The sequence below is a fragment of the Myxine glutinosa genome, chromosome 8, assembly GCF_964187855.1.
Source record: "Myxine glutinosa chromosome 8, kmMyxGlut1.1, whole genome shotgun sequence".
In the NCBI taxonomy this organism is placed as follows: Eukaryota; Metazoa; Chordata; class Myxini; order Myxiniformes; family Myxinidae; genus Myxine; species Myxine glutinosa.
Genome location: NC_136268.1, coordinates 24524864 through 24549651, shown reverse-complemented (window position 1 = coordinate 24549651; position 24788 = coordinate 24524864). Strand labels below are relative to the sequence as shown.

Sequence of the window (24788 nt, the reverse complement as noted above, 5' to 3'; positions counted from 1 at the left end):
TGCGGACCTTCTTTAAGCTGTGCGTCCAGGTTCGTGCTGACTTCGAAGCGGCGGTTCGTCCTGCGGACCTTCTTTAAGCTGTGCGTGGAGCCTGTGCGCAGCGAGGCCTAGTTCGCGCCAACTAACACATTTTCCCGCCAAGGCCTCAGACGATCTCTGACGAGATACACCAGCCAATTTGGAGGTACATCGATCAGGCAAGACATTCTCACGTCGTGCGAGTTTGAGTCCCGGCTTCATCAGGAGCGGTCGTCTTCTGACGTCTTGCTGGGGTCGGTCGTGAGGAGGGGAACTGTGGACGGAGAGCTGTGGTTTCCGTGCAGACATCGTGAGGACAAGCACGGCTGGGAAGAGCAATCTGTACGCCAAGGCCGTTCGCTTCACGCGGAAGGCCTACTTCGCGCCAAGGAGTGTGTTTCATGCGCAAAGACGCCAGGGCCTCGGACGATCTTTGACGATTCCTGACGAGATACACCAGCCGATTTAAGACTAAGTGCCCACTAAATCACACCTCTTTGTTTTTCAGTTGGAATTCCCTTCTTTTTTTTTCTTTTTTTTTGTATACTGAATCGAGGCTCGTGAAAGAGCTGACATTTACTTCACAAACAAATCAACCAGACAAACAAAATATATAAAAAGAGGGAGCGGAAGACAAGAGAAGGGGAAGCACACAAACACTTGAGGGCACACAACATTTAAGAGCAGGGAGATGTGTGGGAGGGAGAGGGCTTGGGGGGAGGGGGGTGGCAGAAGTATCAAACACAAGGACACCAAGGACTTCCAGGACAGAAGTTGGTATTTCAAAAAAGTGGAATTGGGGTGGAATTAGCGGGGATAGAAAAGATCAATGTTTTGGATGGGGGAAGATAAGAGATGGTGGTGAACAGCTGTTTTAAAGACCTGGAGGGTGGAGTGGGATTGAAGAGAGTGAGGGAGTTTGTTCCAGAGGCGGGAGAAAAGAGGAATGAAGGAGTGAAGGTGAGCAGAGAGTCTTGATTTTGGCAGTTTAACCATAAGAGGGTTGCAGGCAGATCTTGTGCGACCTGTAGGAATATTTGCTGGACAGAGCCCAGAGAGAGCTGGGGGGGGGGGGGGGGCAAGGCCAGAGAGGAGTCGGTAGAAGACGGAAAGACCACCAACCTGCCTGCGGTGAGTGAGTGAGAGGCCCTTGGAGTTAGCTTCATCGCGGGAGATTCCAATGATTCTGAATGCTTTGGTTTCAACAGCGTGAAGACGAGCTAGGTGTGAGGCAGGTGCACCAGCCCAGAGGGGAGAGCAGTATTCCATTGAGCTGCGGATGAAAGCCTTGTATGTGGTGAGGAGCTCAGGTGTGCCAAGTGTTACGTGGTCCTCCCGGTAACTACCTGGTCTTGGTGACCCCCGGACCGTGGGAGGGACCCCGCCAGAAAGATATATGATTTATACGCTTTCGTAACGCAATCAATATTAAAGACACAACAATTCAAGTCAATAAGAAACCCCCACACCAAGGATCCGGATTAATGGATAATATATTCCCAATCAATCAACCACACTCAACAATCAATCAACAATATTACTCAGATGGCCATCTCATATATTTCCCGCCTTTCCCCACTCATGACCCCTCAATGGCCACTGTCCCTCACAATGTCTCTGGGCCCCTCCAGACCAAGGTGAAGGTCGACTTCTCCGCACACGGGCGGTTGAACGAACCCCTGGCTGACGTGCTCCAAACGTGCACGTCGCGTACCGGGAACAGCTGCTGCAGCGCACACCTCCTTGCAAAGCAAAACGGGCAAAGCAAAGCGGGCTCGCAAAGCGCGCGAGGCCCAAGGTGCGACCCGTACGCGTCCTTGTAGACGTTGAGGCGAACTGTGCCGGATGCTTGGTTCCGTGCACGAACCCACGGCAACTTGACGCGTAACCGGTAATTACCCCGCGCAGGTAACTCCTCTCGCCAGACGGGCTTTCAAACGCAGCGTTCCCCACGCTGCTCAATATCGACACCGCTCGCGTCGGAGCTGGGCGAGGAAGAAGAAGACGGCCGCTTCTCCCGGACCTTGTCTTTTTCTTTTCTTCCGGTTCACCATCCCGTTTCCGGTCTCCTGTTATCCAGAGCGCCTCTAACCATTTAACCACAACAACCTTTAATAGAATAAACATTAATAAGCAATGACCTGAATAGTAATTCACATAAAGTCACATAAATCCGTAACACTCTCCCCCTTCAAGAAAGAAAGTTTGAACCCAGCGAAAACTTTCTTTGCCGGCCAACTTTGATAAACAAACCCGATAACTCACACCCCCAAATCCTCAGTTCCCCCCGGGCACAATTATCACTTAAAAATAAAGCAACAATATTTCACAAAAACCCCAAGATTAATTCACTCTGGACAAAGCGTCAACAACTTCTAGTTGCTCTTGGATGGAGGCCCAGCTGAGTACTCACTACATGGACGCCTTAAGGAATGTGGGGTTCACGGTTAGTCCGGGGAGGAAAGTTCATTACATGGACGCCTTTAAGAACGTGGAGTTCACGGTTAGTCCGTGTAGGAACGTTCCCTACCGGGACGCCTTTTAAGAACGTGGCGTTCACGGTTAGCCCGTGTAGGAGCCCAGGCTCGGCGGCTCCGCCGTATATAGAGTGCTTCAACTTCTCCGGACTCCTAACAGTTACGGTGGGATCCCTTGTCCCAGCAGTCACCTGACTGGCGGTCTCCTTCTCGGGTAGTCCTCTGCCAATCATTCTTTCGGGAGATGCCGTAACTCTGGGAGCCTCCATAGTAATATCGGCTCCATAGTAATATCGTCCAACCTCCTGGAGGTCCCAGGAGGTTGGACGATCCATCCGCGATCCGGCTGGATCCGAGCCGTTCGGTATAACGACTCCCACCTCGCCCCTTGTGGGACCCAGGATGAAGTCCATGGATGTCTTTGAGTCCATGGATGGTCGATCCATCCGCGATCCGGCTGGATCCGAGCCATTCGATGAAGGCGTTGAATGGATGGATCGGTCGGACATCCGTGGATGGACAATCCATCCGGGACGTTTTCTCGCTTTGAGTTCATGGATGGTTGATCCATCCGGGACGTTCTCTCGGTAGCCGGTATAGCCGAACTTCTCCGATCCTCCGAGCGCTGTACTGCAGGACAGGATTGCCATATGCATCACGGAGGTTCTGCGCGCTTTGCTGGGGAGGCGCGTTTCGGTCGTTTTGTGCGTCGTCGTAATCAGCCATGCCGGTCGTTCAGGCAGCCTTCAGAGGGCGCTCGTGTCTCGTGCGAAGGATCGCTGCCAACGGTAGTTTCACGTGCCGAAGCAAGAGTTTGTAATGCGTATGAGCTGCCGTCAGAGGACGCCCGAGTCTCGTGATTCAACAGGGCCGCTGCCGGTGTCGAGTAACTCTCGTTATGGCTCTCATCGATTCTCTCCCTCGGCAATTCCATGACATGGACCTAACATGGATCGACCATGTACCCTTGGGAGCCTAGGCAGGTACAGACTGTAATGGACTTACTGTAATGGCCTCCTGTCATGTAATCTTACTTACTGTCTTACTGTCATGTAAATCTTGCTTACTGTAAAGAGGCTTACTGATTTACACATGTGTTGCATTGCGACGAATGGACATTCGCTCTTCGACAAGGTACAACTTATCCTATCTAGCTACTGTGCCGACGACCCCGCTGTAAGACTAGACTATTGTGACCCACGGGCTCATCGTCTGCCGGTATCGGACATGATTGCTAACGCGGCTATGAGTGCGCCTAGGGACCATCTGCTGTCCCTCCCTTCGCCTGATACACCCCTGCCTGAAGCAGTGAAGGCACTGAGGTGCCCCTCCGACACCTGCCTCCAGCGGCTACTCCGAAGCAGGAGACACCGGGCTTGGGGATGTCGTACCCGGTAGTTTCCGACCCTGTGCTGGCAGGGTATTTCGCCACCCTGACCGCTATGGATGGACCGACTGACATTTCCACTGTATAATGGATTTACTTATATAGCGCTTTCCAGGAAGCCCTGAAGACGCTTTGACAGCGTGTGAAGCATTAAAAATTGCACAATGACAAGAATCAATAGGGTAATATGTCTTTAACACCCCAATAATAATAATATGACTTCCTCAATCCATTAATGCTGACGCGCGCTCGCTTCCTGCCTAGCGGCAGTATAGTTCTAACGGCGGGGAGAATGTGGTGAAAATGTACCAAAGTTGAACCCAGGTGTGGTGCTCACTTAAACCGCTGGGCGGTGTCTATAAGACCTCGGACGTCCGTGACTCGAGGCCACTCCTGCGACATTATACAATGACATGTAGAATTGAATGGTACGTACCCACTTATATTCTAGGCTTGCTTGCATTGACTGATATATTCAATCTTTCTCATATGATGCCTAGATCCTGACATGTATGTCGCATGATGTATTTTACAGGATGATGTAAAGATCTGATTGAGATTAAACCATACATATGGAACAAGTTGTGGATCTGGTTGTTTTCCACAACAGCCCATATCTGTTGAAGACAGAGGTCAGAACTTCTTCCTCTGTGTTGAAGTTCAGTCCCCCTACAAATAACTTGGAACTTTTGTCGCCATCCCGAGCTGGGGTGGTGTTATTTCCCCTGCGGGGCTCTTTACCCACCCTCGGGTTACCATAAATTTGCCCCACGGCCAAATCATTCCCGATAATCACAGATACTCCCTCTACAGGAAGCGTGGCTTGTAAACCGACGGTGACCGGTCCTGACACCAAATCGGATTCCAAATGGATGACATGAAGTGGGGCACTAACACAGCCACCGATCCCTTGTAACCGAACACTATCACCAGTTGCGGTACTCTTTGACAATGGCAAAATGCCTTCCAGCATTAAGGATTGATGGGCTCCTGTGTCCCTCAATACCCTAACAGGTCTTGGGTTAGTCAAGTCTCCCTTGAGTGAGACCAACCCCTCATGAATAAATGGTTGGTAACTCTTCTGTGGGCGATTTCTTACGCTTGCCATCGCATTCGGAGTGGTAATAGTCGGACTCCGCTCTGGGTTTTCCCTTTTCATGAGGTAACAACTGGACATCAAGTGTCCAGGTTTCTTGCAAAAAGCGCAAGTAGGCCCGGAGGAAAAACTCGTGGTCTGCCTCGGGCCCCCCGGAAAATAAGTTTGTCTTGGGCCCGTAGCCCCCTGATTTCGAACAGTTCGGGTATCAGCGTTGTCCCCATAATCATCTCGAGGCTGCCGCCATGTATTGTCGTTCTCCGCACCTGCTGTTCCACAACTCCCCTGCGGAGATCTAGGCGAGGAGTTAGGTTCGTGGACCCCTATCCGGTGTGTTAAGGCATAATCATCTGCCATGGTGGCTGCGTCCCACAACTTCGGTACTTTCTTTTCCTGCAGGTACACTTTGATGTCCTCGTGGACGCACTGTTGAAATTCCTCCACCAGGATCAAGTCACGCAATGCTTCGAAGTCGTTCCCGACTCCTTTTGACTCACACCACCGATCAAACATGTTTTCTTTCACTCTGGCAAACTCCACATGGGTCTCACTCTCCCTCTTCCTGGCATTCCTGAATTTTTGCCGGTAAGCTTCAGGAACCAACTCATACGCTTTGAGAATGTGCTTCTTCAATACCTCATAATCTGCACATTGGTCCATTGGTAGCACCGCATAAATCTCTTGAGCTTTACCCACCAGCACACTTTGCACTAGTATGGTCCAGGCCTCCTCCGGCCAGTTTAACTGTCGAGCCACTTTCTCAAAGTGTGGAAAAAATTTAGCGACTTCCTTTTCACTGAAGGGTGGGACCAGCCTCACATGTCTGCCCACACCCCAGGTGTTCTGGCTAGGTGTCGACCCCGTCAGCAAGGGTGGTACCTCTCCCCGTTCTCTCATTAAATCCAGCTCCTTGAATTTAATCTCTTGCTGAAGCACCAGATCACGTTCCTTCAACTCCCTTTCGGCTTTTCTCTCCTCTGCTTCGAGTTCCCTGGCAGCTCTCCTCTCCTCTGCTTTTCTCCCTTCTAACCTTTCCTGGAGTTCTCGTTTCACTCTCCTTTCCTCTGCTTGTTTCTCTTCTCTCCTCTCTTCTGCTTTCCTTTCTTCTTCTGCTCTTTCCTTTTCTGCTTTCCTTTCTTCTTCTGCTAACCTTTCCTGGAGTTCTCGTTCCACTCTCCTTTCCTCTGCTTGTTTCTCTTCTCTCCTCTCTTCTGCTTTCCTTTCCTCTTCTGCTCTTTCCTTTTCTGCTTTCCTTTTTTCTTCTGCTCTTTCCTTTTCTGCTTTCCTTTCCTCTTCTGATCTTTCCTTTTCTGCTTTCCTTTCTTCTTCTGCTCTTTCCTTTTCTGCTTTCCTTTCTTCTTCTTTGATCCGTTCCTGGAGTTCTCGTTCCACTCTCCTTTCCTCTGCTTGTTTCTCTTCTCTCCTCTCTTCTGCTTTCCTTTCCTCTTCTTTGATCCGTTCCTGGCTCCGTAATTGCAACTCCAGTTTCCGGAGCTCAACGTCTTCTGGTTCTTCGGGTAGCCACTGCCAGGCTAACTCGTCCCATGTTCCTAATCCCACCATAGATTGTATCACCGTGGTCTGCAACTCTGCCTTCCTCAAATTAGTTCGGACCTCCAAGTTAAAATGTTTGGCCAATTTCAAGAGGTCCGCTTTTAGTAACGCTCGGAACTGTGCCTCACTAGGTGTTACCGCAAAGTTCTGTGCAACAAATGCCATGGTGACTATCGTTAACACCTGTTAACCTTCACCCAAGACTTTACCACAATGTCTCAAAAATTTACCAATTAATAATTAATTAATAAATTTTAATTACTAAAAATTATTATTATATTATGTTATACAATTTTAGATCCCGGAATTCAATTGGACGAGCCCCTAATTCTGTTACGTGGTCCTCCCGGTAACTACCTGGTATTGGTGACCCCCGGACCGTGGGAGGGGCCCCGCCAGAAAGATATATGATTTATACGCTTTCGTAACGCAATCAATATGAAAGACACAACAATTCAAGTCAATAAGAAACCCCCACACCAAGGATCCGGATTAATGGATAATATATTCCCAATCAATCAACCACACTCAACAATCAATCAACAATATTACTCAGATGGCCATCTCATATATTTCCCCCCTTTCCCCACTCACGACCCCTCAATGGCCACTGTCCCTCACAATGTCTCTGGGCCCCTCCAGACCAAGGTGAAGGTCGACTTCTCCGCACACGGGCGGTTGAACGAACCCCTGGCTGACGTGCTCCAAACATGCACGTCGCGTACCGGGAACAGCTGCTGCAGCGCACACCTCCTTGCAAAGCAAAGCGGGCAAAGCAAAGCGCGCGAGGCCCAAGGTGCGACCCGTACGCGTCCTTGTAGACGTTGAGGCGAACTGTGCCGGCGCTTGGTTCCGTGCGCGAACCCACGGCAACTTGACGCGTAACCGGTAATTACCCCGCGCAGGTAACTCCTCTCGCCAGACGGGCTTTCAAACGCAGCGTTCCCCACGCTGCTCAATATCGACACCGCTCGCGTCGGAGCTGGGCGAGGAAGAAGAAGACGGCCGCTTCTCCCGGACCTTGTCTTTTTCTTTTCTTCCGGTTCACCATCCCGTTTCCGGTCTCCTGTTATCCAGAGCGCCTCTAACCATTTAACCACAACAACCTTTAATAGAATAAACATTAATAAGCAATGACCTGAATAGTAATTCACATAAAGTCACATAAATCCGTAACACAAGGAAGGACTTCGCACGACGGAGGATGCCCAGTCGGCGACTGGCTTTGGAGGCCAGATTTGAAATGTGGTTTTCCCAGGAAAGATCATGGCAGATAGTGAGACCCAAAAGCTTGAGTGACAGAACTTCTTGGAGAGGATTATTCAGAAAGTGGATGGGAGGGTTGTCGAGTCGGTCTTTTCGGAGAGACATCGTAAGAGTGTGAGATTTGTCAGGATTGAAAGACATGGTCCACTTGTATGCCCAGTCTGTGATTTTGTTCAGGTCTGCAGAGAGTGAGGAGGCTGCAGACTGCCGATCTGAGGGATGAAGAATGGAGCGACAGAGAGTAGAGTCATCAGCAAAGAGATAGAGGATTTTCAAGAGAGTCAGAGAGATCATTGATGAAGACCAGAAAAAGCACAGGGCCCAGAACACTGCCTTGGGGAACTCCAGCCTGAACAGGAAGAGGAGATGAGAGAAACCCATTCAGGGCCACACGTTGACTACGACTCGAGAGGAAGTCCGCCAGCCATGCGTAGAGATTTCCATGGATACCAAAAGAGGAGAGTTTGGTGAGCAGAGCGGGGTGCCAGACCGTATCGAAGGCACGTGATATGTCAAGGGAGACAGCTCTAATTTCCTGTTTGGCATTGAGAACCTCCATCCATTGTTGAGAAAGCAGAAGCAGCATGTCCAGAGTCGAGTGACCAGGTCTGAAACCAAATTGATGATCAGAGATCAAGCCATTGGAGAAGAGGAAAGATTTCATATCTGAAGCAATGATGGATTCCATGACTTTGCTGATAATTGGGAGAAGGCTGATTGGTCTGTAGTTGCTGGGATCTGTTTTTGCACCTTTTTGTGCAAAGCGGTGATGTTGGCAGATTTCCAAGCAGATGGCAGATGACCTTGAGCAAAAGAGAGGGTGAAGAGAACAGAGAGAGGGAGTGAAAGAGCGGAAGAACAGGATTTTAGGACCCGTGGGCTGATGCCGTCAGGCCCAGTTGCAGAATCAGAGTCGAGGGTTGACAGAAACTTTTCCACCTTGTCAGAAGGAAAGGACACAGAGTCCAGGAGCAGCTGGGTACGGTGGGTACAGAGAGGGATGGGTTTGGGACACAAGATTTAGAGGCAAACACAGAGTTGAGGCATTCAGCTTTTTCACGTGCGGAATCAGCCGTGTGGCCATTTGAGGTGAGGGAGGGGATGGAGGGGGAACAAACACCAGAAACAGATTTGACCAGACGCCACCAGGATTTGGAAGAGGGAGACAGAAAAGAGAGTTCTGTCCTGAGAACGGAGATATATTGTTTCCTGGCTCTCCTGAGGGTGGACACACACTTGTTTCGGGCTTTGTGAAAGGAAATGAGATTTCCTTCCGTTGGATTTGCTTTCCAGGAGACGAAAGCAAGTTGTTTCTGGGCAATAGCCTCACCACAAGATGCCGTGTACCATGGACGGGAGGAAGGGTATGACAACTGAAGACGAGATGGGATAAATCTGTGTATGAGAGAGAGCAATTTACTTTGGAAGAATTCCCAGGATGAGTTGATGTCAGAGGCGGGAGAGATGGGAGACCAGTCCAGATGATTGATGGCTGCTTGAAGACCGTGCCAGTTGGCCTGAGTGAAATGCCAGACTCGTCGACGCTGAGGAGGCTCTCTGAGAATGGTCAGAGAGATGTCCACTTTAACAAGCACATGATCAGATGAGCCGATTGGAGCAGAAGAAGAGCAGCAGACATTTTCAGGGAAGTTTGTCATAACCAAGTCCAGAAGAGAAGATGCTCTGTTGACTGAGATCCGGGTCGGGAAATTGACAGATTGTGTCAGTCCCAGTGAGTCACAGAAATCCTTTGCTGAAGAGCCATGGCTGGTGAGAGAGGTACCCACACCCAGCCAACTGGCATGGTGACAATTGAAATCACCACATATGAGGAAGAGAGAGTTGGGATGGGTAGATAGAAGTTGGTCCATATTATCAGACAGTGAGATGTAGATGGAGTCATCGCTGTTTGGTGGATGGTACAACACACATATGAACAAAAGGTGGGAGCAAAGGGGAAGCCGTAGCCAAAGGTATTCCTGGGGGTGAGGTGGAGAGAGGGCAGTGGAGGGCGAGTGAGGAAGAGAGTTTTTTATAAAGATAGCAACCCCACCTCCAGGACGAGGCTCAGGTCTATCATACCGGAGGAGGGAGTAACCTGGGAGAGATACCAAGGCATCAGAGACATCATGAAGGAGGAAAGTTTCTGTTAAGCAGATCACATCTGGTTTGTCAGAAGCAACCTGTATGGAGAGATCAGTCAAGTTTGAGCGAAGGCCCCGGATGTTTGAGGTCCATACCGTTAATGAAGAGGAAGGGGGAGCATCGGGTCCAGAACAGGGGGGGAGGGGTAGGGTAAGATGTGGAAGAGGAGGAAGAGGTAGGGAGAGCTGTTGAAGGTGTGTCAGAGATTTCAGAATGGCTTGGAGAAAGGGAAGAATGGGGCGGACAAAAGGTTTGATGGAGATTGGGTGAGGCACAGTGAGGTGTTATTTGAGGAGGGGGAAGAGCGAGGCAGAAGGTTGGGGGAGATGAAGGTGAAAGTTGGAAGGGGGAAGAAGCAGGGAGGATGCTTTGAGGAGGAGGGGTGAGAGGGGAGTCTAGGAGGGGAGGAGCGAGGGAGAGTCTCGGAGGGGAGGGGTGTGGGGGGAGTTTAGGAGGGAGGGGAGGGAAGGGGCAAGGGGGGAGATTTGAAAGGGATGGGTGATGGGGAGGATTTGGAGGGGAGGGGTGAGATTGGATTTTGAAAAGTGTACGATTCATGGGAAACGAACATTTTTTGCAAAATGAGTTTGAGACCTTCGAGTCAAAAATACGTTTGAGGACACTGAAGGAGGGGTGGAGTTCTGGATAGTTTAGGGAATGTAGAAAGGAGGAACTGTAAGAGATGGTATTATATATATTTTTTGGAATGAATAGATTTGGTGAGCAAGACGAAAGCATCCTTTTGTAGGAAAAGAAGAAAAGGGTGTTATAATATATGAGAGAAAATAGTTGTTCAGGGGAGAGATTATACATTTCTAACCACGTGATCGCGTGATCGCGAACGAAGAACGAACGAACAAATAAGAACAACAAATAAAGGAATAAGACCTGGGACGGAAAAAAAAATTGGGGTTTTTTTTTTCTTTGGGAGTAGAGATATTAAACAAGTAGGTATGGGGTGAACGACTGGGACGAAACAGAGAACGAAAATAATTGCAGCGCATTCGACGAATCGCTGAGAGAAAAACAAAACCACAAGGTCGGAGACGGTACGGTAACCTAAGCCTATGAGTACTAGGCCGCAGAATACTCGATACGCATTCACCGACGATTGTGTATACATGTACGAAAAATTAGCACCGAAAATTTTCCAAAAGATACGCTGTAGGTACATACACCGAAAGATAGATACAGTCTCGACAAAAACACAATTGAGAAAGATCACTTAGCTTCGAAAGCGTGAGCGCATGGAACAGCTTCGAAAAGACGTGACCCCGCCGTGATCTCGCGAGATCCTCCGCCCAGTTAAAAGTTAAAAAGGATTTTGAGCCCAAGTTAAAGCTTGAGCCCAGCCCAGCCCAAGTTAAAAGGATTTTGAGCCGATAGCTGTTACGGCCTTGGCAAGATCGATGGAGACAGCGATCTGTTAGCGTATTCACCACCCAAATAGCTATGTGGAATTCTCTCATGTAGAGATTAAGCGGCGTTTGAACTTTGGCAGTGGTCATTATTTACTTTTAATGATGTTTATATACGAATCAGAAAGAAGATAATTGGTTTTGGGTCGTTCTTTCCGCATATCTCGTGGGATTGTAAGTTGGAGAGACGACCGTGATGGTGGGGAGCGATTTGGAATTCTCTCAAGCAGGGATTCAACCCATGTCCTTATAAAAGGTCTTTGTCCGAGGTCACCGAGTTCGATCGGTGCAGCTGTGCAGCGATCGGTGCAGCCATTTGTGCGGCACCCGGGAAAGAAACATCGTCACAATGAGAACAATGAACGTTATGCGAACGCGAATGTTATGCGGGAGTCCAAACCTGAGAATGCTGGAGACTAAACCTGAAATTGGGAAAAATAAATAGCCTATTTTACTCCTGGAGATCCCAGAATTATCCACCCAAAATATCGTTGAGATCGGTTCAGCAGTTTTTACGGTACCTTCGAACAGCCAGACAGACAGACAGACAGACAGACAGACAGAAGGACGGACATTTGGTGAATTATAGTAAAATGATAATCTGCTCAATGGAAGCCTTTCTGCACTGCGTACTTTGGTACCATCTTTGATGCTGGCTGTCCCGACCTGCAGAAGCAGATTAATTCATGGAAACAGCAATGTAGAGCAGCAACGAAGGCTGGAAAGGGTGGAAATGCGAATGGTTCGGTGGATGTGCGGAGTGTCGCTGAGAGAGAGGAAGACAAATGATGAATTGCGAAACATGATGGGAATAGAGCCTGTGATTGATGCTGTGAAGAGGAACAGGTTGAGATGGTTTGGTCATGTGTTGAGGAAGGATGAAAGTGACTGGTTGAGAAGAGTGATGGAAATGAATGTAGAAGGAAGTAGAGGACAGGGAAGACCGAGAAAGACTTGGCTAAAGACGGTGGAAGAAGACATGCGGGCAAGGGTGTTAACAAGGAGAGATGCAGAAAATAGAGCAAAATGGAGAAGATTGTCATGGGGAACTCCCGTTCCTGCAGGGAAAATGGCCTTAAAATGCTTGTTGTTGTTGTTGTTGTTGTGTGTGTGTGTGTGTGTGTGTGTGTGTGTGTGTGTGTGTGTGTGTGTGTGTGTGTGTGTGTGTGTGTGTGTGTGTGTGTGTGTGTATAAACTGTATAACAAAAAGTGAGTATTTTCTATGATAGCAACATGTGATTCATGTGATACCGAAAATCTGCAATTTAGGGAACTAGGGAGATACCCGTGCTACGCACGGGTGGGAAGCCAGAAGCAAACAGGCAATGCAGATACGGTGAATGCTAAAGCATGAAACCAATAAATTCCACATTCCTGAAGCACCTTCAGTCGCACGTCAGACATGGACAGCAGGTTCGTGAAGGACTTCCATGAAAAACGTACCCATTCGCAAAGAAACGGGTATGTTCACCTATAGAAACATCGATCGTGGGACCGTGGCGAATCTGCATATGGCGATCCGCGAAGTTCACGTTCAGAAAGTAGAAACCATCACGGCATGTCGTCATTAACTTGAACTCGATATCTCTTTTTTCATTCCAAACAACATATCTCCAATCACAAATTAATCACAAAATAAACTTTTAACAACATTGTTAATGTTTCCTTCATTGTAAAAACTTCCAAATCAACAGTTAAAAGGATTTTGAGCCGATAGCTGTTACGGCCTTGGCAAGATCGATGGAGACAGCGATCTGTTAGCGTATTCACCACCCAAATAGCTTTGTGGAATTCTCTCATGCGGAGATTAAACGGCGTTTGAACTTTGGCAGTGGTCATTATTTACTTTTAATGATGTTTATATTCGAATCAGAAAGAAGATAATTGGTTTTGGGTCGTCCTTTCCGCATATATCGTGGGATTGTAAGTTGGAGAGACGACCGTGATGGTGGGGAGCGATTTGGAATTCTCTCAAGCAGGCAGGGATTCAACCCGTGTCCTTATAAAAGGTTTTTGTCTGAGGTCACCGAGTCCGATCGGTGCAGCTGTGCAGCGATCGGTGCAGCCGTTTGTGCGGCACCCGGGAAAGCAACATCGTCACAATGAGAACAATGAACGTTATGCGAACGCGAATGTTATGCGGGAGTCCAAACCTGAGAATGCTGGAGACTAAACCTGAAATTGGGAAAACTAAATAGCCTATTTTACTCCTGGAGATCCCAGAATTATCCACCCAAAATATCGTTGATATCGGTTCAGCAGTTTTTACGGTACCTTCGAACAGACAGACAGACAGACAGACAGACAGACAGAAGGACGGACATTTGGTGAATTATAGTAAAATGATAATCTGCTCTATGGAAGCCTTTCTGCACTGCGTACTTTGGTACCATCTTTGATGCTGGCTGTCCCGACCTGCAGAAGCAGATTGATTCATGGAAACTGCAGTGACAGCATTAATTTTGTCCATCAAACCACTTCCATTTAAAGCAAGTTTGGCCAGATATGTCTGATGCTGACATCCCTTGAATCTGCTGAACTTTTAATGCAGATTCAGTTACTTTTGTGTCCAATTTGTCGTGCCATCCGGCAGTCTCTGCCTGCTGTTATCCTTGAAGAACCTTTGACACAAGGAGATCGAAGTGCACCACAGTTTGGAATGTCCTGCACTCAACCACAAGTGGAACCTCCAACCTCGGATCAGACGCTCAACACTGAGAAGGAGGAGATGCGTATAGCCTGGCGTTATCAAAACCTTCCCAAAGTACACGTAAGTAATTAATTTAATTACTCCATTAGCCTTTGACCTGCCTTTGGCGTCCTAACATTGAAGCCTGACGTTGCCTTCACGTAGGCCAGCTTAAACACATGTTTAATACTCCTACATGTTAATGTTCAGTTATTGGCGTGTTGATTTTGCTCTTTTTCGTTTTAGCAATGTCATAAGTTTGTATTCTGAATTTCATGTAATATTTGTGGGTTTTTTTTACTTTGCCAAATGTCAGATTTTTTGTGGACTTCCTGTCTTTTGAAGTATCGAGCAATAGTTAACTCGAGCAAAGTCGAGGGCACGCCATCGCAAATCCCCCACACTTCCCACCTAAAGCAAAGTTGAAGAATGGCAAGAAGTTCCACAAGGAATGACCCAATATCAAATTTTGAGTTAAAAAAAAAATCTTCTGTTTTGACCTCTGTGACCCTAAGTTGCCACCCTATGGGTTATGAACCAGGGCTAAAATCCAAAAAATCGGTACATATTTCATGCCACCCCCAACGTTGATTGCATATACAAAGTTTCATCGGAACAATGTTTAAAAATAGGGGCAATACCCCTGGACGCTCACCTGGTAGAATAAAGCAGTCTACTACACTGACTACAGGTATTTTAAACAGTATCATGGTATTTTAAACCAAATCCAATGGTAGGAGACAGGGTAGCATGTAGAATCATACTAACGTAATCGGAAGACTTGAAACAAACAATGTTTTTGGGGGGGGGGGGGGGGGGGGTTTAGTGCCGTGAACAAACTTTGGTACATCACGGGTGGTGAAGGTTATGGTCAAATTTCATTTAAATTGTGTGTTTAGTTTCAGAGGAAAAAGCAAATTCTTATTTTGGAGTGGGGGTATTTGCTGAAGGTATTTGCTGAATTGAAAAAAGGTATTTGCTTTCAAAAAAAGTGTGGGGATAATGATGTCTTGGCTCTTTGGTTTCCTTTACCTCCCTTTATTTTCCCCATCAATTTCTCTACGTTCTTTCTCCTTTCGTTCTATTTTGCGATGCAGGTTCTTTAGACTTTAGAAATGCGGTTTGGCGCACAATGATGGCTGGTCTACATTAGCGGTTATGTTATTCCCTATTTGGGTCATTGGGATTATGCTACACTTACTGTTCAAAGCAAACTGAGCATGTCGTTGCATTTGTTCACGTGTGTGTACGTGCAGAACGCTCTTAGCTCAGATACGCGATTTGGCCATAATTATGACTTTTCACGTACAATGGAGAAAGAGCGCTTGCAGACCAATTCTTGCTGCACGTTTTACCCTCCTGACTTGTTGGTATCATCCGGCAGTTCAACACTGTGAGTCCAGCACCTCACCCTCCATTGCGCATACCGATGCACTCACTGTTCCAGGCTTTTCCAATACTGTACTTTTAGCCCACTTCTACAATCAACCCGTATCGTACAATATGGCAACAAATACCAGTAAGGTGTTTGTGCTTAAAATTCCATGTCTCATCTTTATGACTGCAAAATACGTTATTTGCATCAATTGTATTTTAAATACAAGCTTAATGATGATGTTTTTTTTTTAATGCGAAATGTAACGTGTCATTGGGGATGCACAGAGTATTATGACACATTATGTAAGCAAAATGGCAGCAGTTGGTAATGCATCCTGATAGATGTATGGGTGTACGGAGGGATTGACAGTTGGATTCATGGGAGTATGGACTGCAGGATTGGGTTGCATGGATGGAAACGTGTTTAGGATGTATGGACGGAAGCAGGATTAGGGTGTATGAACGGAAGCTGGATTTGGGTGTCTGGATGGAAGCAGGATTAGTGTGTATGGGTGGAAGCAGGGTTGGGAAGTACAGACGGAAGCAGGGTTGGGGAGTACGGATGGATGCAGGGTTGCTCTGTGCGGATGGAAGCAGGGTTGGGGAGTACGGACAGAAGCAGGGTTGGGGAGTACGGACGGGAGCAGGGTTGGGGAGTACGGACGGAATTAGGGTTGGGATGTATAGATGGCAGCAAGGTTGGGGTGTATGGATGGAAGCAAGGTTGGGGTGTACGGATGGAAGCAGGGTTGGGGTGTACGGATGGAAGCAAGGTTGGGGTGTACGGATGGAAGCAGGGTTGGGGTGTATGGATGGAAGCAGGGTTGGGGTGTATGGATGGAAGCAGTGTTGGGGTGTATGGATGGAAGCAGGGTTAGGGTGTACGGATGGAAGCAAGGTTGGGGTGTACGGATGGAAGCAAGGTTGGGGTGTACGGATGGAAGCAGGGTTGGGGTGTTGGATGGAAGCAGGGTTGGGGTGTATGCATGGAAGCAAGGTTGGGGTGTACGGATGGAGGTAGGGTTGGGGTGTATGGATGGAGGTAGGGTTGGGGTGTATGGATGGAAGCAAGGTTGGGGTGTACGGATGGAAGTAGGGTTGGGGTGTATGGATGGAAGTAGGGTTGGGGTGTACGGATGGAAGTAGGTTTGGGGTGTATGGATGGAAGCAAGGTTGGGGTGTACGGATGGAAGTAGGGTTGGGGTGTACGGATGGAAGTAGGGTTGGGGTGTACGGATGGAAGTAGGGTTGGGGTGTATGGATGGAAGCAAGGTTGGGGTGTACGGATGGAAGTAGGGTTGGGGTGTATGGATGGAAGCAAGGTTGGGGTGTATGGATGGAAGCAGGGTTGGGGTGTATGGATGGAAGCAGGGTTGGGGTGTATGCATGGAAGCAGGGTTGGGGTGTATGGATGGAAGCAAGGTTGGGGTGTACGGATGGAAGTAGGGTTGATGGGGAAATGTGTTGACGTAAAGCCACATCGACCTGGGGACAGATCAGGCAGAATAATTGATGGATGTGTACATACAGAGCAATGGATTTATGGATGAATTGACAGGTAGACAGGGTTGAGTAAATTATCCATTGTATGGGATTAGTTATCCATTGGAGGGAATGTTTGCCTTTGTAAACGTTCCAGATACTGATTGGTTCATTAAAATTGTGTGAATAGCTCTTTTGTATACCAGGGACACCAGCCCTTTGTACCAGCCGTTACTCCGTACAATCCACAGCTGTGTTCGGGATGGTGGTTACGATGGCTCTCACGGTCAGGTGAGATTCTAGGCCAGTTTAGGGGCTGGGATTTGCATTCAGTTGTTAATTAACTAATGATAACTAAATGAGATATTTTGATTCAAGCAGGATCTTGTGTTTAGCACTAAGCCCGTACCTTCTTCCTGCCTTCTCCGTTCATCTTTTCTCCATCTCCTCCTCCCCTCCCCCCTCCACGCCTCCAATAGACTAACCCTGTTTTCTCCCATTCATTCCTCTTCTTCTCATTTATAAATCACTTCTTGCCCATCTTCCCACACCCCCACCCCCACCCATCCACTGTTTACAGCCTAAAAATGTGCTTCGTTTGGGCCTTCTCTCCTTGGGTACCGGACTGTGGGGAGATGGCGTGGGATGCAGCAAAGACCCCAGTGCAACGGCTCCTCTTACTCAATTTCTGCTTGCCTTGCGTGCGGTCCTCCGCTCTTCGCTTTCTGTCGCCTTGGTGACGGTGCCTGCACATCTGTTCCAGGTGGGTTTCGTGTAAATGCAACATGTTCATATTTGGGACCTTAACATCTGTTGCATCACTGTAAAAACAAAGTTATTGATCAATAATCACGCCAGACTAGAAATACATATGATACAGTCGATTGATGGATGAACGTGATTGGTTTGAATTTGCACAATCCATCATTCTAATGATTGTGTTGAGCCAGCCCTGGGAATAAGGGTTATGGAAGGAGTCTAGGCAGCAACTCCATGTCTGATTTATTCACATTTCACACAAAGTTAACAGTTATATGTTGTAATAAAAAGCAAATCTCATTTCGAATGTTCTCCCCATATACTTATTAGATCCTCGGTTGAAGGCACCCTCATTAAATTGAAATGGTTGAAGGCACCCTTCTCTCCCCATCTTGTCTTCCGCTCCCTCTTTTTATAAATTTTGTTTGTCTGGTTGATATGTTTGTGAAGTAAATGTTAGCTCTTTCACGAGCCTCGATTCAGTATACATAAAAAACCAAAAAAAAAAAAATTGGTTATGTGGTCCCTGAAAGTTCCAGTGATCTTGGACATATGTCATTCTGAGACATTGAGCGCTAAAGATGAGTTGCTGTTTGTGTTGAGACATGTAACATTTATCTATAAAAGCGGGCGAGTGTGTGTGTGTGTGTGGTTTTTTTTTTTGTCAGTTTGTGTGTGTCAGTTTGTGTGTGTCATTGGTTGTTATTACCAAATGCGGGTTTCAGAAGGTGGAAAGGAGCCTGCCCAAGTCTCAATGTATCCATGTGTGTGTGTGTGTGCGCACGCAAAAATATGTGCAATATGTTATACACGAGGCACGTGTACACAACATACCACTGTGCAGCATGTCACACATTACATGTGTGTATACAATACAACAAGTGCACAATATGTATGTGTCTATAACGCATAAAAAAAACGTGTGCATACAATACACAGCATATGCTATCATGCAAAACTAAAAGCAAAAACCAAGCCAAACATGTGTATAAACCATAATTGTGCATAATATGTACATGCGAATCACAGCCCATGCAAGTGTGTGTATGCGAATCACAGCCCATGCAAGTGTGTGTATGTGTGTGTGCATGCATACGTGTGTCACCGCTACAGACGCTCATCTTTCTCAGTGCCCCCTTCCACTCATGTTGCCTAATCTCAGGCCCCCCCCTTCCACTCAGGTCCGCCAAATCTCAGGCCCCCCTTCCACTCGGTTCCACCAAATCTCAGGCCCCCATTCCACACATGTTGCCTAATCTCAGGCCCCCGTTCCACTCATGTTGCCTAATCTCAGGCCCCCATTCCATCATGTTGCCTAATCTCAGGCCCCCCTTCCACTCGGGTCCACCAAATCTCAGGCCCCCCCTTCCACTCGGGTCCGCCAAATCTCAGCCCCCCCCCCCTCCACTGATATTTCCAAATCTCAGGCGCCCCTTTCACTTGGGTCCACCAAATCTCAAGCCCCTCCTCCTACCACTCTGGTCCGCCAAATCTCAGTCCCCCCTTCCACTTGGATCTGCCAAATCTCAGGCTCCCCTCACTGTGCGCACGTACGTGTCCTCCTCATCGGGTTAGAGTCGGCAAAACCCATCAAGCCAAGGTTGCCTCCCACTCCCCCCATCAAAGCTGCCCACAAAGCTGTTGTATTAGGCACAGTAATGGATCGCACGGAGCTCGGTTGTGCAATTTGTTTAGGGTGCCAGCGATAGTTCGCCTAATCTTTGCGAAGGACACCATGGGATCTTTAACATCCACCAACTGTCGGCAGATGGGACGCCCGTTTAATGCCCATTCAAGGGTCGGCACACACATTGATGAATCCCCTTGCCTGTGAAACACTAGGATGACAGTTTAAAGCTCTCTTGGGAACCAAACCCAGGCGAGAGGGCTGAGAGGTGAGTGTGCGTACCTCTACGCCATGGGTCGGCAACCTTTTTGTGCAGAAGAGCCAAACAAAATTAAAACCTTGAGTCGTTGGTGCACAAAGAGCCAATCGTACAATTTAAACACGCAATTCACGTAGCCAACTTCATTGTGGAAGTGTAATGGTGAAATAGTAAAAATTCGAAGATTACATTGTACTCGCATTCACTGTACAGTATATATATATACAGACTTGGCATTTAATACGGAATATTTTTTTTGTGGGGGTGAACTTACTTTTCAAGATGTCTTGGAACCAAAAGTTCATTGGAATTATGTTGAAATAATTCTAGATTTTGTTAATGTGACCTTTAAAAGAAACAAAAACCACATTTGACATTTCGAAACAAATAAATTGATCCTTGAAAGTGATGTAAACTGATATCGAACTCAATTCATGGACAGTACTGTGTTAAACTTCTGTACGTTTTCCAGAAGTATCTCTTTATTTTGCACATAGCCAAATTTCTTTTTCACAAGAACAAAAGTTAAATCACGACTGGGATTACGGACAGTAAAATTACAGTTCAGTACTTCGTGTAACCCCCACGAGCATTCAGGAGAGCACGTACACGTTGAGGCATGCTGTTCATGAGATTTGCCAAGGTTTGGACAGGAATCGCTTGCCATGCAGTGACAATAGCCTGCTGCAATTCACGCACAGATGTCGGCTGCTGGTCCAAGTGGTCAATTTGACGCGTTAATTCTGCCCACAAGTTCTCTATCGGATTCATATCCGGGGACATGGCAGGCCACTCCATATGCTCTACACCACGGTCAGCAAGAAAGTGTTGGATCATGCGAGCACAATGAGGCCGTGCATTGTCGTCTTGGAAGACAAAGTTTCCTCGAAAGGCTGCACGAGAAAATGGAAGCAATGTTTCTTCCAGAATGGCCCTGTACTTGAACTGGTTCAGGTTTCCATTCAGAACAACCACGTCAGTTTTGCCCCCTGCATGAAAAGCAGCCCAAACGGTCACCCCACCACCTCCAGCTTGGACTCTTGGCACTATACAATCATTGTTGTAGGCTTCATGCACTTGTCTGCGCACTCGGACGCGGCCATCTTGACGATAGACCAGAAATCTAGACTCGTCACTGAAGATCACGTGATTCCAGTGTCCTGGCTGCCATTGACGGTGCTCTCTGGCCCACTGCAATCGGCGCTGGCGGTGTTGTCTGGTCAGGCGTGGCTTTCTCAGGGGACGCCTGGCACGATAGCCTGCTTGAGCCAGTCGTTGGTTGACTAGCCTTCTGGATACAGGCACATTTGTCAGTTGCTGCCACTCAGCCCTAAGCCGATTAGCTGACGTGGTACGGCCATTGCGGACTAACCGGTGCAGCTGGCGATCATCCCTCCTTGTGGTTCTGTGGGGACGTCCTGGCCTCGTTAATGGAGTAGGGACACCCCATTTCGTTTCAGGATCTTTGACACCTGACCTGGAGTGATGCCATATTGCCGAGCAATAGCACGCTGTTTCATGCCGTAATTTCGTAAAGCCACCACTCCATGACAAACAGCATTGTCGAGTTGACGGACCATCTCCAGAGGAAGCGGCAATAACTTTTGTAGACGTGCAGCAGTTGTTTTCCACTAATACAGAACGCAACAACCCTTGTATACCCGACTGTGAAGCCAATCATCAAATGCACCTGTCCGTACATTTTGCCACGCCACCTGTGATATAATCCTGTTGTTGACTTCTTTCTGCGACAGACAATCAGTGACATGGTTCTTTAAACAAATAAATCACCAAAGTGTAAAAGAAACTCACCAGATTGATATACTGAGTTAAGAAAGTAAACCCAAGTCAAGAAAAAACAAAAATTCCATATTAAATGCCAAGTCTGTATATATATATATATATATATATATATATATATATATATATATATATATATATATATATATATATATTTTTTTTTTTTGGTAAAGCACATCATCTCTATGTTTACAGAAAACAAAATGAAGTCTTCAAAGAAAAGAACACCTTCCCTACAGTCAAACATGGAGGAGGTTCAGTGATGTTTTGGGGTTGTTGTGCTGCCTCTGGCACTGGGTGACTTGAATGTGTGCATGGCATCATGAAATCAGGAGATTACAAAGTCATTTTAGAGCGCAATGTTAAACCCAGTGTCAGAAATCTGGGTCTCCGTCGAAGGTCATGGGTCTTGCAGCAGGACAATGACCCCAAACACACTTCAAAAATCACCCAGGAACGGTTCAAGACAAAACACTGGACTGTTCTGAAGTGGTCAGCAATGAGTCCAGATCTAAATCTCATTGAACACCTGTGGGGAGATCTGAAAACAGCAGTTTGGATAAGACACCCTTCAAATCTGGGAGAACTGCAGCAGTTTACACAAGAAGTGGGCCAAACTGCCAGTCGAGAGGTGTAGGAAGCTCATTCCTGGCTATAGGAAGCGCTGGACTGCAGTTATTTTGTCCAAAGGCCGTGATACCAAATATTAAATCTGGGGTGTCAATAATTTTGTCAATGCCATTTCTTTTTATTTTCTGATTTAAAAGGATATATTAAGTTATGAATCAAAAACAAAGGTTCTGTAATATTAACAGTGAAATAAAGAATTGTAGAGACCAAATACTTTTGTTAATCTCAACTTCTTTTCAGAGAAAATTTTGAGTTATTTGAAAAAAGTGCAAGGGTGCCAATATTTTTGGTTACGACTGTGTGTGTGTGTGTGTGTGTGTGTGTGTGTGTGTGTGTGTGTGTGTGTGTGTGTGTGTGTGTGTGTGTGTGTGTGTGTGTGTGTGTATATATGTATATATATATATATATATATATATATGTATATGTATGTATGTGCATGCACGCATGCATGCATGCATGCATACATACATGCATGCATACATGCATACATACATGCATACATGCATACATGCATACATGCATACATACATACATACATACATACATACATACATATTGCAGATCCGGGGGACGGCACTCCCGTTAGCAAGGGGGGGTTAATCCCCTTGTCCTGTTAAGCTGGCCGTCCGCCGGTCCTGGAAGTATGACGTCACTTCCGGTCGGTGGTGAGTAGGGTTGCAAGCCCAATCCGTCTTACTACCTAATTACCACCACCGGCCGTAAGCGAGGAGATACTCCCACCCGGGCCGCAGCGTGAATGGATTGCACCGAGCGAAGCGAGCTGCGACTCGGGCCGTTAACAAGAGACTAAACCCCCTGCCAAAACTAAACTAAACTAAACCCCCCCCCCCCCCTTCCCACGCCTCCTCCCCCCAAGCCCTCTCCCTCCCACACATCTCCCTGCTCTTAAATGTTGTGTGCTCTCAAGTGTTTGTGTGCTTCCCATTCTCTTGTCTTCCGCTCCCTCCTTTTATATATTTTGTTTGTCTGGTTGATTTGTTTGTGAAGTAAATGTCAGCTCTTTCACGAGCCTCGATTCAGTATACAAAAAAACAAAAAACAAAACCCGATTCCGAGCGTTGGCCGAATCGTGCCGCAGGTACTCAATGGGGAAAGGACTAAAGCGATCGGGGGAAGAAGAAACCAAAAGGGTAAGAAAGAACACAGGTTTATTCACTATCTACAAGAGGAAACAAAAGAAGGGAATATATAAGGAGAGGAAAAAGCAGATACACAGGGCAACCTTAAAAACAGTCTTATATTACCATATGCCCAGACAGAACAAACAGACTTACACGAATAGGGAATGGCAGGAAGGAATGGCTGGAAGGGGGAGAAGGTCCAAGTAGATGGCAGGGCAGGAAGGTCCGGGCCGATGCACAGCGTCGAGGTCCGCTCCAGTCCACGCTCCGGTCCACGCTCCGGGCTTGAGGCGAAACCCGGCGGCAGCTGCACGTATCGGTTTCACGCGGTCGGACAATGCGAATATATCGCGGTATTGTCGTCATCAACGGACCCATTCTCCTGCCTTACGGTTCGTCGTGTTCTCATCTGGTACCTCGTATTTTGGACCTTCGCACTCATCTCTTGAAGCAGTCCCTCTTAGCCGCTTTTATTGGGCGTTTCTGTATCCAGCCGCCGGCTCCGAGGACACGCCTACCGGTCAGCTCACCTCGGCCCTGGTTGGCCGGCGAGGGCTCGCTGGATCCACCTCTTGAGGAGACATTGACAGGCCACGCCTCGTTCCTGGCACTCGAACCCACTCCTCCCCTTTTTCCTCCAGATTACCGCGTGCGTAATGGCGGCTTGGGGCCAGCAATCAAACCAAAACAAAGGGTAGCGAACGCTGCCATACCGCTACTGCCCTTTGAAGAGAGAGAGAGAGAGAGAGACAATTGGGGATAATTGAAGGGGCCTATCTTATTTGATTATTACAACGCAGATTCAACTATTGTAAACAGATCCTTAACTAAAACACATAATAATGAGATAACTACAGAGAGGTCCTATGGTGTTCTACGTGTGGTACATGGACTAACTAGGGTGCGATCTTTAATATTAGCCAAATAATGGGGATATTTACAGGGGATTATTTATAAGGGAACATTTACTAAAATTTACAAAGTGAAGGTTCTAAAAACCGTAACTCTATATATATATATATATATATATATATATATATATATATATATATATATATATATATATATATATATATATATATATATATATATATATATACTGAAACGCAAAAGAAACTTACCACCTTTGAAACCTTTAAATATCAACAATAACACTGCGTGTAGTAAATGTGTGAACTTATTTGTGGACAATAGTGTCCTCACTGTCAGACAAAACGGTCACGGATGGTCACTTGAACCTTCAATGGTCACTTCATAGCACAGCTGTTGAACAGCCATTTTGACTGTCAGTGATTAGCCAAGGGGTACGGGATGATTTTAATGAGCTGCACGTGATGTCTTGATATTGGCTTTAAAAAGGCCAGTGCAAAATGGGAATTTCAATCAACATGCCACGATTGTCAAGGGATCAACGGCAGTGTGCCCTTGGCATGCTGCAAGGCGGACTGAGCTAGCGTGAGGTGGCACGTCGCCTTGGCTGTTCACACCAGACGATATCGGCCCTGGTGGACAGAGACACCCTCCACAACTCTGCAGATGACAGACCTCGATCAGGGAGGCCAAGAGTCACCACTGCAAGGCAGGACAGGAAGATGGTCCGAAGTCACCTGCGGGATCAATTCCGTCCAGCATCCCGCACTGCGGCAGAAACTCCGGGGCGTG

At 47.2% G+C, this 24788-nt stretch overlaps 1 protein-coding gene across 3 annotated transcripts in view; it reads left to right on the top strand.

Moving 5' to 3' along the window:
- ELP4 (elongator acetyltransferase complex subunit 4) overlaps nt 1-24788 on the top strand; it is a 71085-nt gene that overhangs the window by 9551 nt on the left and 36746 nt on the right. For all 3 annotated transcript variants that reach the window (XM_068124112.2, XM_068124113.2, XM_068124111.2), the window contains exons 4-7: nt 13955-14131; nt 15307-15443; nt 17116-17200; nt 17490-17672. In XM_068124112.2, coding sequence (XP_067980213.1) covers nt 13955-14131; nt 15307-15443; nt 17116-17200; nt 17490-17672 — 582 coding nt within the window. The remainder of the gene's footprint in view (nt 1-13954; nt 14132-15306; nt 15444-17115; nt 17201-17489; nt 17673-24788) is intronic.